Source organism: Gekko japonicus, unplaced genomic scaffold, assembly GCF_001447785.1.
Source record: "Gekko japonicus isolate JY-2015 unplaced genomic scaffold, Gekko_japonicus_V1.1 scaffold1097, whole genome shotgun sequence".
Lineage (NCBI taxonomy): Eukaryota > Metazoa > Chordata > Lepidosauria > Squamata > Gekkonidae > Gekko > Gekko japonicus.
In genome coordinates, this window is record NW_015162513.1 from 443,009 (window position 1) to 457,099 (window position 14,091).

At 38.5% G+C, this 14,091-nt stretch overlaps 1 protein-coding gene across 1 annotated transcript in view; it reads right to left on the minus strand.

Moving 5' to 3' along the window:
* Nucleotides 1–14,091, minus strand: part of DENND1B (DENN/MADD domain containing 1B) — a 240,687-nt gene that overhangs the window by 82,164 nt on the left and 144,432 nt on the right. Inside the window, exons 10-12 of the mRNA XM_015406182.1 lie at nucleotides 11,291–11,391; nucleotides 6,282–6,327; nucleotides 5,071–5,172 (exon numbers count right to left, since the gene is read on the minus strand). Of these exons, the coding sequence (XP_015261668.1) occupies nucleotides 5,071–5,172; nucleotides 6,282–6,327; nucleotides 11,291–11,391 (249 nt within the window). The remainder of the gene's footprint in view (nucleotides 1–5,070; nucleotides 5,173–6,281; nucleotides 6,328–11,290; nucleotides 11,392–14,091) is intronic.

The window sequence follows — 14,091 nt, forward strand, 5'->3', positions numbered from 1 at the left end:
GTAGTCTATGGCATTCTACCTGTCTGAGGTCCCACCCCTCTGCAAACCCCACCCTCTCCAGGCTCCAGGAGGCAGAAGCCTCCGGTCGCCCGCTCCCTTCCCCTCCCCCACCACCGACTCCTGGGCCGGCAACTGGAGGCCGGGTCCCTTCCCCCTCACTCACTCCAGGGCCAGCAACGGGATGCAGAGGCCTCCGGCCACCGCTGCCGTTCCCCCACCCCCCTCCCACCCTCACCCACTACTGTTTACCTTACCACCATCCAGCCTATGCGTTCGTTACAGACCACATCTTTCTAGATCCCGTTGTATCGGTTTCACAACAGGCTTTTCTGCTAGTAGTTTAATATGTCAGTCAACAGTGCAATTCTATACTTAGGGGTGTGCAAGGGAAAAGAAGGCTCTATTCATATTTTGGTGCTTGAGACCCAAAAATATTCGGTATTCCCAAATACCAGTATCAGTATTGTACTGGTATTCGGGAAACCTGAATATATTCGGCTCTATTATACCCTATGGGGACCAACCCCATATGGTATAATGGAGAATTTCACTTGCTGAGTCATGTGTAGCTGACTTGGCAAGAGAAGTGATTTAAACTTTAAACCCCTTCCCTCCCAGAGTCTGGCCACAGCTGCTGCATGACTCCAGAGAGAAGGAAGGGGGCTATAGTTTAAACCCCTTCCATCCCCTCCATGGAGTCAGACCATGGTGTGACTCCAGAGAGATGGGACAGGATGGAAGGGGTTTTAACTTTAAACCACTTACCTTCCTCTGGAGTCACGCTGCACCTGCAGCACAACTCCAGGGATGGGGTGGAAGGGGTTTAAACTTTAAATCCCTTCCCTTCTCTCTGGAGTTGTGCTGCAGATGTGGCCCAACTGTGGGAGGGGAGGGGTTTAAACTTTAAACCCCTTCCTTTCATTCAAGATGCCCGAATAAAAGCAGAATAAGGCCCCGGTCACACGGAGTATTTGCCCCACTGAAGGCATTGTACTCCGGCGGATTTTCGGGGCGCGATCTCACTGGAACATCTGGGAGGTGTAGCACTCCCGTGGCCAACCCGCAGCAAGCCGCCGAAGCCGCATAGTTAAAAGCTACCAGGATCGACCTACCAGCAAATGGTTTGCCATGGACTGCCTCCGGACTCCTGTGGTGTGATTGTGCCGCGTCCTCTTTGCTGTGCGCGCAGATGGTGGAAGCCCCGGTGTGCTGCCATCAAGTCTGATCGCCTAATCGTGCATCAGATTGCGACGGCGCAAAGAGCCATGCCTCCCCCCCCCGCGTTTTTTGGCTCGTGTGACTGGGGCCTAAGATCAGCTTTTATTTGGGCTGGGCTACTTTGGTAGCCGAACATACATCTCTGATCTGTGACTAAATACCTCATTGGTATTTGGGGGGGTATTTATTCAGCTCCGTATACACCGAGCACAGACCTCTATTTTACACAGAGTTAACTCTAGCCTAAACCTTGGATATCTGAAGTTAGACTAGGCTAACTGGATAGGATTGTACTGTGATTGACATAAAAGCCCCCAAATGGAATACATATTATATCTCTCCCTCCCCACTTAATAATAAAAAACACTGTTCCTAATGAATCTGTTATTTATTTAGGGGATTTATATCTCTAAAGTGTGAGACAAATCCATAGTGAAATGATGAACTGCAAAACCCAAGTATTCTTGGCAGAAGACAGGAATAGGGCTTTTTCCTCCCTAAAGAGAAACAAAGGATTCCTGAAAAGTCATACATTGATTTATTTTTCCAATTTTGAATACCTTAGGAGCAGCGGAACTGCTACTGGCATGGTAGTATTACTAACAGTCAATAAATCTAAAATATTATGTGTGAATATTGGAATGAAGCCATTAAGAAGATTACAGCACACAACGCAGCAGAGGGTCCACATGAAAAAAGGACGGGTAATGCAGGACAACTGTGACCGCTGACCTTTGAACAGTCAAGACCACTGGTCAATCTGACAAACTAATAGAGTTCACATGCATAGAAAGTCATCTAGCCTGTAAGTATAATTTAATCGCTTTGGTGGATGATTTAAAAAGGCCTGTTAAGTCTCAGGTAATTTATTAAACAGTTGATTAGACACAATGCCAAACAGTAATGTTTTTCAGATTTGATCTGATAATTTTGCTTTAAAATGAAAAGCTGGTCATAGTAAATGAGACATTACCATATTAAATAGAGCTGTGAAGATAACTGTGCAACTGTTTAACAGTCTAACAGTAGAAATGTGATATAGTCTCCTTACTCGTTACAGAGAAGATTTTATCACAGATCTCCCAGAGAGCAAACACAGCTCTAATCTTTAAGACTGAATTAAATTTTAAGACCTATTTCCTGTCACTTCAGTTTATCTGTAAACAAAAAAGTTCACTATCACTGAGACATTATATAGGAAAAAAATGCACAATATGTTGTGTGCATGCACAACTTATTAAAATTATTATGCAAATCTTTACATCATTATTTAATATCAAAATATTTAATTTACTGTGAGTATATTATTGCAAAACACTGTAAACATTAGTATCAACATACACACAGTTATGCTCCCTGCTTTGTGATACAATGATGCCCTTTGTCTGTTTATAAACTAAAGTCTGTATATAGAGGCTATATAGTGGCCTACTCTCAGTTTAATTGTATGTGTTTTTAGCTCCACAAGAAAAGCTGCTTCATGCTCAATTCAGAATGAAAGAGGTAAGGACAGTCAAGCATCCAGTAACAAAACAAACTCTGTTTCAGCATGGGGAAAAAATCTGAAGTATAAATGAGATATTTTTCAAGTTCTGTTACATATTTTATAGGGAATACAACATTTATTATTTATTTATTGCAAAAACTCAATGGATCTACTCAGTTAAAATATGAAATTCTAATTAATATTTATGAGGTTTACATATCATTGTACCTACTAATCCAGGAAGATATCTTTTCACTAATTATTTGCCCCAATTCTATGAAGTTGGCGTCCACAGAAGTCCAGAACACAGACCAAAGAAGCCTGATCACGCATAATTTCTGTATGTTCACTGCCATACCCACAGGTGCTTGACTCAAGATTCTATATTTAATCCATTTTATTTTGATAACATTTTTTTTTAAAAAAATCATACAGTTCTCCCACTAATGTACTTGAATTTAGTTGCAAAACATGGGATGTGAGAATAAAGGTACTATGCTTAGTTACTGTTCATTATCATTATGGGCCTATTCATGTATTATCTGGATGAAACAGCATTTGGAAAGTTTGCTTCCTCAATTAACAAGTTCTAGTTCTGATTGTTTGCATATTTCAATCCAGGAAACTGTAGAAGTCAAGTGAAGATGTTCTGATAATTTAATTACATGGCAGACATTTACACAAACCCCTCTGGTCAGTTCTGCCCAATCTGTATGCACAAGGAGTGCTGGATTGTGGTCTTAAAGCACAACAAAAAATTCCACGCAATGGGGAATGCACACTGTGTACACAGAGCACTGTCCTGTTCACAGAGGAGAAATCCCTGGGCACTCAGTACTCAGCACAAGCTTTGTAACTACAGGATTGCAGCTCTAGGATATAATTAGTTTATTTCATTATTGATAATTTACATGACCTCTCTCTCTAAACCAAGAAAAATGATAATTCATCCTAAATACAAGGCCAAAATATACATGTTGACCAATAAGTGGATGACTCAAACTTGTTAATCTATTTTGTTGGACAATTGTTCCGGCAGTAGAATTTTGGATAGGCTAGGTTTTATAACAGAAACAAGTAAGTTTAACGCCACAATCACTAAAGAGATTACAGATTTCTGTGCCTACTTTCACCACATAACAATGGAATAAATTGTCATTTTTAATTTGATTCTGGTTCAGTTTAAATGTTTGAAAAAGTGTATGATTGGAAAAGCATCTTAATACATGAAGCTTAATGACTTGTGCATTTAAATTTTATTACCGTGGCAGCTTCACTGTCATACTGCTTTGATACGATATATTTGTTTTAATAATATATTAAAATATACTCATTTTAGTAATAGTGCAATATATCACCCACAATCTGGAATATGTCTTAATATCTATACAGCCATGTCTGTTGCATTCTGTCTAGAACTTGTAACACAAAAAATATGGTAAACTAAGGAGAGTTTTCTTCAGAACCATGTTGCACAACAGCCAGGTAAAATAAATGCTATTTTTGTGTATCTATTTAACATGAAATGTGGAATATGTTCCATTATAAGCAGCAGGAAAAAAAACTGTAAGATCAAAGTCCAAGAGAAACTGGCACTTAATTCATCTTCCTTTACAGACAAAAGACAGTTTTCCTCATTTTCAAAAGGGTCCTATGTCTTTTATGACAAACTGGGTTTGCAGTTTAATTTACAAATAGAATTCTAAGTAAGCAGTCTTTGCTCTGCCAAAGCAAATGACAAACAGAGTAGGGTCTTCAATTCATGCAGTCCTCAGCAGGATAGAAGAGATTAAAATAAAACTGAAATAATTTAGAGAAAACAAATAAATGTTTCAGAAAGTTGAAGGAGATCAAAGTGTGAATTTTTTGACCCCAACTGTACAAGCATTTCTTATTATATTGACCAGTGTCATCAGATCATTAATTAAAAGGAGATGTGCTGGCAGGTGGCAGGGAACCAGAAGCCGATAATTGGCCTCCTTCTTCTTTTTGCCTTCAAAAACTCTCTCTCTCTCTTTTTTTGCAAGATATGCCACTAGGCAGACAGAAATGCCTACTTTGTAATATAATGATTAAGATGAGATGAAGAGACTCTTGCGTTTAAAGCAGCTATGCCTAATGAATGCAGCTAGCTTTATAATTATGATCCTTTTTTACAATAAGAAGTATGATGCTCCATTCAACATGTCCTCAACTGTCAAAAACAGGTTTTTTTATTTTAAAAAACTCTTAAATATAAGGTCTGCAGCTGGTGGCTTTTTTGTTTTGTTATTCCTTTTATTTTAGGCTAGTAAAAGCAGGCAAAATGTTCGTAATTCAAGCAGATAAGAGGATGAAAACCATCTGATGAAACCTCTCAGGCTTACCACTTCACTTGGTAGGTTGCTCAGGTCATTAAATGGTGTTTCCAAAGTGTTTGTGTCAACATTTAGCATCACCACATCTTCCAGTGATTTACTTTTCACTCTCTAGACAAGAAAACAAAACCAATTATAGGCATTTTAAAATTGTCACATGCTTAATTTAATATAGTAAAATGGTAAAGAAGTTTGGGATTAAGCAAATAGGCAACATTTTTCACAGAACCAATTTTGCACTGGACTATCATGGCACCTCTGACTCCTTGGGATGAATGCAATATTGTACTGGCAAAACAGTGCCGCATGAGGCTTCCAAATCTCCTTCACAGCAAGTAGGACAAAACTGCACTGCTTGGTTCCATCAGATATTGTGTTAGTGGGAGTGGCATTAAAATTTCCCAATGCAGCAAAGTAAAATCAATGCTCTGCTTAACCTGTCTATTGAGGTAACAAAGAAGAAAACCTATGATGGAAATTCTGGATAAATTATTCCTCCTGGCCTATCTATCCTGTCCTGTAGGCACAACTTGGGGAAAACAAACTTAGAGAAAGTTTCCCCAGTGTGATACTTCCCCAGTCTGTACTGTTGCCAATGGAGGTAACAGCAAACTAGGTGTGGGTGCAGCCTACATTTACAGATGCTGCTGTCCATCTCTTTTCACTTACCAGCGCCTTGTCCAGGCACTGAAGGCTTGAGCCTCAGGCACATGGGGCACATGCAGGCACATGTGACAAAAACAAGTGCTTCAGCCTACTTCCTGATTCCTTCTGCTCTTCTCTCCCCCATACTGGAGGTTTAGATACTGCCAAATAACCTCCAGCCAAAAGAAATCAGTAGAACAATAACCTCCTCCCGTTTCATTGGCCCATGGTTAAGAAGGAGTGTAGAAGGAATGGAAAAAATGGAATGAATTATGCCAGGGAAAGTTCTAAGTTCCACCTAAAGCACCTCCTCTTTCTTCATTTTAGCTACTAATTTATTTCCAAAAAAACAAAGCATACCAAATGAAGCTTATAGACTGTTGAAGGAGCTTGGAGCTGCCTGCATTCCCAATACAAAGGTTCCTGGCTCCTCATCCTGCTATTCCAGGATTTCTATGGCATCTTCAGTTGACCATTTGGAAGTTTTAACACATTGCAAGAAGAGGAGACGTAGTGGGAGAACAATCCATTATTTGAATATACATAAATAATCAAAGGTAAAGGCACTGACTCACCTCTATTAAACTGGAGTGAACCCCAATCAAATACGGCATTGGTGCACTGAATAAAAAAAACACATATTAAATCTTCTAAAAAGGTAACCCACTCATGTTTGTTTCCTGCAATGCCACTCAAACACAGCATTGTATCCAACAACCCCGCTCAGCTAAGGATGATGGTGTTCTGTAAGGAGAAGATGCTGAAGTAAGAAGAAGAGTGCTTCTTGCAGGATGAGAACACTTCATCCATAGTAGAGCAGGGAGATTGCATATAACCCATGGCACTTTGTTGTTTTCATTCTCACATAAGCTATCATGGACTATAGCCTACTTTGTTATGGATGCATTTATTTGGAAAGGGTTTGTTTTAGCAAACTCTTACGCTAAAACAAAAACTTGTTACTATTTAAGGTACCACAAAAGACCCCTGTCTATATATACTATGAGGGCAATCCATTCCCAGGGAATCCTTTTCTGTATGTACATGCAGAATTCTTTACTGAACTCCCTTGGTGTACAACTGAAATATACAGACCTACCTCACAGAACACTTGTGAGTGACAGTACAAGCAGAATGTATCTAGTGGTACCTTAAAGATGAACAAAATTATATTCTATCACAAGTTGTTGGTTTTTTTACTATTGCCTACAACTTCTTCAGATGCAGTGAGTGCCCCCTCAGTAAACATTTTATGTAGGGCTAACAGGTGTTCACTAACTTAGCATAACAAGTGAATAGGCTCTGTATTTTTCTCGATTAGATCCAAAGCAGACCAAAATACATTGCATCCTGTATTTCTTGGCCCCTTGGTCCATGCTTATTTTGTCATAAATCTGTATAAAATGATGGCCCTAATGAGGAGGCACACCAAATTGAAGAAATGAGCTTTAGTTCTTGAAAGCTTATGCTAGAATAAAACTGTAAGTCTTTAAGGTGCCACCAAGGATTCCTGTCTATTTAAAAAAAAATAAACTGTGAATTGTAAACGGTCTTATACTTTTTAGTATTAAAAATTATGGAATTTGATAATCATGGAATTTGATAATCAATCTGTTGGGCAGTAAATAACCCTCTTCTATTCTGACTAGGAGACAAGGTATTATAAGGATTATGGCAGATTGCACTGAATCAGGAAAGATCCTGTGAACTAGGAAAATCATGACAAAGGACGTGTGGAAATAAGCGTTCTTTGCTAAATTAGTTTTCTTTGCTAAATTAATTTTTTCAGCTAGAAAAAAGCCAGCAAGAAAAGATTGTGAGCATGTCTAAATCAGATAACTAAAATAGGGTTAGGAGGATTTTTAATTAGGCCATCATTTCCAAACACTTCACCTGCAAAGCACATATTCAATATAGGTTTAGCCTTGTACTGACAGCTCATTTTATTTGTATTCAGAATCTTTAATAAAATACAAAATGACAAAATCTAAGCTACTAAATTTCTACATCTTCACTACCAGCATATGTTAAAAAGATTCTGGCCAGACTATGCCAGGTCTGATAAATGGCACCCAGCCTAAGTCTGGGACTTCATAATGTTAATAAACTGTTCAGCCCTTCCCCAGTGGAATGCAAAAGCAGCTGGTACCAGAATGGCTACCCAAAAATTATTTGCAGAAGAACCACAATAGATCTACAACTTTCCTCTGTTGGCTATCCAATACAAGTTCTTCAGTATCCCTGGAGGGGCTCTTTCTCCCCACGGATCTGTTGCTAAGCAAGAACACCGCACATATTCCCTTCTGCATTTTTGAATTTTCAACAACCAACACACAGAAACAGAATGGTCTAACTGATTAGAAACTGATGGTAGTAGCTCTCCCTCCATATATATCACATCTCAGGCGGCTTGCCCTGCATTTTCCCAAACAGGTGCCCATTCTGATGGTATTGATTATCTGTCATCGCATAGTCTTTTGTACTCAGATGCATGTGGCCAGCAAAATACAAGGGTCACAGAAGGGATTCAATAGGGGAAAGACTTGCAACATCAGGGAATGTGTGCTGGGACCAATTTATGTCCCTCATTCATGACATGCATCGTAGGCACAGATGACCTAACACCAGGTTCACCTGAGACACAATGATTCAGTATCACAGACCAGCATGGGGCTGTTGGTTAAAGCACATAGAATCAGGCTAAGATGAACTACAACAAATCTTTTTGGCAACACAGACAAGTCTGGCAGTAAACCCTCCTTATATATCACTCTAGCACTCAGTCCTCCTTCAGCAGATATGACCAAAAAAAGCATAGTATCTAAAAAGTCACCTAACAGTTCCACAGAAACATGAACATTACTCCTCACAATTGAACCAAATAAAATCACTGAGACATGTGTATGCATTTTTTGTTCTTATAGTCCCACCCTGAAAATTTTCCCAGATGACCTGGGACCAGGCATGTTGCTTTGGGCTAGTATGTGTAGAATCTTCTATGAGCATCAGAGTTCACATCATAGGCAGCATTGAGAGAGATTTGATTGCTGAATTGGAGTTATATTCATAAGTACCTCTGAACAAGAGACAGGTTCCATTATGGAACCATTTTAGTGATGATCCTCACTAGGTAGAACTGGCCTTCCACATTGTCAAAAAAGCATCCTTGATACTATTTTCTAGAAGAGTGTGTAAGATCAAATTATTCAGAAGGCCATTCCTATGAAAGTTATCCTCATAGATTGTTTTGGTTGTTTTAGGGATGTGCATTTTATGTTTTTATATCTATTTTTGTTATATTTCTATTAGGCTTTTAAGATAATATTGCAAATCACTTTGAGCTCCTTTGGGAGAAGGACAAATTAAATAAATATGTTTTCAGTCCTGAACTTGAATCTAGGCTCAAACACAAACTTGTGGTTTCCTTACTGGGCACATCCACCTCAGTTCTCATATAACTGGAAATAATCATAAGCATTTAATAGAACGACTATAGATAGTTTGAGGATTATAAAGCACTTTTCATACACTGCTGCAATTCTTGTCACAGACTTAATAACATATCCTGACAGAGTTGATAAAGTCCAGAATGATTCTGCAGGCTTCCTAGAAGATGTATTCATTCATAATAGCTATGACTCCTAACTACTTTAAGAGCCAGTTTGATGCAGCAGTTAGAATGCTGGACTAGGAGACCCATGTTCAAATTCATAATCTGTTACATAACTTGCTGGTGATTTTGTGCCAGTCAGTTGCTTTCACTAATCCACTTCAAATGGCTACAGTGAGGAGAATTGGGACGGAAGGGTGGCGAGATGCAGAAGAATATCATGCAATTACTCTGAGTTCCTTATAGGAAGGGCAGGATACAAACAATATATAATAGTGAATAAAAAAGTGAATATGCAACTTTCATTTTAAGAAAACATCTTAAAAGGAATCAAGTTGTTTAAGAACGTTCATCTTTCCAGAGAAAACTGCTACCAGAAAAAAACCTTTAGTCTGATTAATTTCTAAAAACATGGATTTTGCTTATGGAGAACACAAACCGGAAGATAAACATTGTAATGGAAGCCCTATATCTGTCTGACAATATGTGTGCATGTGTGAGTGTGCTTGCACGCAGACTTTCTCTTCTGCTTATCACTTATCCATCTTATTACAGAGAAAGGTTTCAAATCTAGAGCATTATTTCCTAAAATAATTACTTTTTAAATACAGACATGGAATTTAATTGGAAAATAATTACAGTTTTTTCGTGAAAAGAAGCTTGTCTATGCTCTAAGGCAGACAGAGGGAAATCTCATATGAAGTCATTTTGCAGCTCTAAATAGAATTGTCTAATCCTGTTAAAGTGCTAATAGAGCTTCAGGAAAACAGATGCTTCATCATGCAATGAAACAAGCCTTCATATATCGCAATCCCAATAAAGTTAGGCAAAAAAATTATATTGGAAGGACTGCAATCGCCTCTTTCATGTCTGAATATTAAACTACATTAATCCCCAAATTTAATTTTATACATACAAGAACAGCAGACCACCCAGACAGTGCCTACATTTCACTGACTATGACGAGGAAAAATCCAGGCATTTTTGAAATCCCACATTTTCTCTATATTTTTCATTAATCCCCGGGGGTCTCCTTGTTTTGAAAGAAGAAGAAATAAGGACTAGAAACCATGCTAGTGCCTTCCTTGATGAAAATTCAAAACAAGATTTTTTAAAAATTCCCTCTAATAGTTTACGTAAGTGAGCTGTCCAAATCCAGATGAAGACAATATTATTTACCAGATTCCTGAATGGCTGTGAATTCCTATTATTGAGTTTTTGAACCTACCTTTAAATGAAATCCTTATGGGAATCATATCATAATTGAACATGACCTATCAACTACGCTTGAAAATACAGTATATGACATTTAAAACCACTGTACTTATATTTTATTTTTATTTACGAGATTTAAATCCTAGTTCCTTCAAAAAAAGGTCATAGTGGCGAAACGGCATACATTAAAATCCACAAATCATTCAAAAATAAAATGTTTACTAACCCTCACATTAAAAGGACAATTCCCATAAACACAGGATAACTAGTGGGGTAAGACATTTAAAAGTATTGGTTTAGGACCTGAGAGACCTGGGTTCAAATCTCCATTCAGACATGAATCACACAAGGTTTCCACAAATCATTTACTCTCTCTCAGGCTAACCTACCTCACAGAGATGTTAAAAAATTGGGGGGTTGGCAGGCAGAATTCTGTGCCTCTCCCTCAGCTCCTTGGAGGGAGGGTGGGATAAAAAAAATAAATATACTGGTAATCACCCATATGTCACTTGTATACATAACTGCCATTTCCAGATAACTATCAACAGAAGGTCTGTTGAACAGCAAGGTGTTGCATGTCTTTCTAAAGGTGAAGAGAGCCAGAATTTGTTAGATTAGACTACAGAACATTTTAAATGCTATGATGAATGGAGAATTTTTTTAGTTTTACCATAAACTAGGTTTAGCCTAAAATTTGTTAAGCTCCTAAATTAAACAAGGTGTTAGTTTGCCTAAAAAGCAAAATGTTTTCTGTCTTACCAGCAGTAGTCCAGCAGGTGTGGAGGGAGCACTGGGATGTATATGTGTTGCCAGTACATTGGATAGAGCAGTGCAGCTGACCCATGAATACACGCCGTTAACTAAAAGTAAAAACAGTCAAGAGAATTAACAACAAAACCGAGTTAGAAATTAAATTGTGATTAATCTAGATTTTCAGCACAGAAGAAAATGAACTTCAACATAATAAGCCTTTTGCAGATTCCAGAATTGAAGGATTAAAAGTAGAAGGAGAGGAATTTAAACTAAAGAGCTATGCAGACGACGTGGCTTACTATTTCGAACCCCCAGCAATCTTTCCAACATGTAATGGAGTAAATTGACAAGTCTGGAACCTTTTAAGGTTATAAAATCAACAGGAAGAAAACCAAGATTATTTCAAAAATTTTAACTACTCAAGAAGAGGAAGCGATTAAGAAGATTTCAGGATGTGACATAACAAATAATCCAGTCAAATATTTAGGAATATATCTCACAGGACAGAATGACACATTATTTAAGAACAATTATATGACAACCTGGTCTAAAATACAAGAAGATTTTGAAAGATGGTCCAAATTACAACTATCCTGGCTAGGAAGAATCTCTGCTATAAAAATGAATGTTCTACCAAAATTAAACTTTTTGTTACAGATGATTCCAATTTCAATTCCTGAAAATTTCAATTCCTAGACTTTGAGCAACTGAAAAAGACAAATAAATAAACTTGTATGGAACAGTAAGAAGCCAGGAATAAGATTTAAAGTACTGCAGGATGAGAAGAAAAGAGGCGGTCTGGCAATACCGAACATTAAATTATACTACCAAGCTGCTAGGCTAGTTTGGATTTCAGATTGGATCAGTAGTCCTAATGAAAGATTGATAAAATCAGAATCTTCAAATCTCGATGATGGACTACATAGCTATCTGTGGATTTAAAAAATCTACATCAAAAAACAAAACCCAAGGACTTCTGGTTTATGGTGGATGCATCTCCCGGACCTCCCAGGGATGTGATCTGTGCACCAGCAGAAAGGGGGGGACGGGTCGCTACCCCCCCCAGAGCCTTGGCAAAAGGCTACTAGCCATGGGGCTTTTGAGGGGTGGCCTCTTTGCCAGCGCGATGCTGGGGAATTGAGGCGCTTGTCTATGCGACGGTCCTGCCGCTGAGTGTCCGTATGGATCTAGAGCCGCTGACCGGGACAAGCATCGGAGATTGAGTGTTTTGAACGTGTGCCGAGCGAGGTTGTATGACCAACAATGAACTGTGAGTCGGGTTAAAGTGAAATGAGAATTTAAAAAGAAAGCTACCCCCTAGGAACGGCGAAAAAAGTGAGCGGGGGAGGGGTCCCTCCCATATGCATGAACTAAACAACAAAATACTAAGGGGGGAGTGGAAGAAAAAGCGTTGAAATCTGTTTTGAGAGACTTACCAGAGAGTGGATAAGTGTATGGGCGTATTTCAGAGACTTTAGCAAGTTTTTATAAAAGTAAACAATCCATAAAGATGGTGGGGAAGAGAGCAGAGAAAGACAAACCAGTAAAAGTGAAGCCAGCTGGGATCTTGAGCCCTCGACCGGAAGAGACCACTGAGTTTTCCAAAATGTTGGCAGAGTCCTTGTGCCCTCTGCTGGACCAGATAACTAACATTGAACAACAGCTGACGAATCTAAACCAGAATCTTGCAACTCAGCAGCTCCAACTGATTGAGACTTTAAAAATAACAGAGCAAACAGCTGAGAAGGTGAAGAAAAGTCAAGAAAAAGGTGCAAAAACTGGAAAAGAAACAAGCCTCAGAAGAATTACAACTTTTACAGCTGCAAATGGAGAAAGCAAATTTGGTCCGATGGTTTCAGGGGGTCCCAGAATTAAAAGGTGAGAATCTAAAGCAACTTTTGAGTGAAGCATTAGCCCCAGTTACAGATTTGAAAGTAGAAATGGATGTGGTTTATAGGTCTTATTCCGTGTATATCAAAAAGAATAATCTACCTGGAGAAATAGTGGCCAGATTCTCAAAGAGACATGCAAGGGATTCTATCCTGAAAGCAACTACAGGAACACCCTTGAAAATCAGAGACAACACCATCAGGATTCTAAAAGACATTCCATTTGAAATAAGGCAAAAGAGAAAGAAATATAAAGATTTAATCCTTTTTCTTCAAACAAACAGCATTGTCTACAGATGGTTAATTCCAGAAGGCATCATTTTCAAACTACAAGATAAAAAAGAAAAGATTGACTTTGTTTCCAAAGCACGTGAGTTCCTGAGAGTGCAGCTGGGAGAGCCAGCCGAAGTTGAGAAGGAAGAAGATGACAGCAAATCCAGTGGCGAATTGGACTCAGTGTCTTCCGACGAGGACTCTCTTTCCGATAAGGGGGCGGCTGCCCCCAACAGTACATATAAATTGAGGATTAGAAAAGATAAGACAAAATGAAGGCTGAAGGAATCTGAATTGTTCCTTTAAACTTTAGTTTTATTGTGGGATGCTCTGGGGGTTCTCTTAAATGATGAAAACATTGGATAAGATTAAAAAATTAGCATAACCGACTATGTTCAAAGTAATACTAGCAATTTAAGATTAACATTTATATATGCTATTGTTATGATCTCCTATACTTGGGGTTTTAGTTAGTTGTGGGGTTTTCCCCTTTCTCCCTAGATGTAGTTACCCCTTCCCAATTTTTCATTCCAGTTTGTAATCTATTAAAAAATGCAATAAAAAATCCCCTCTGGGGGGGCAAAAAACAAACAAACCCCAAGATAAAACACATATAATTAGAAATAGCTTATTTAAAATTTGGGA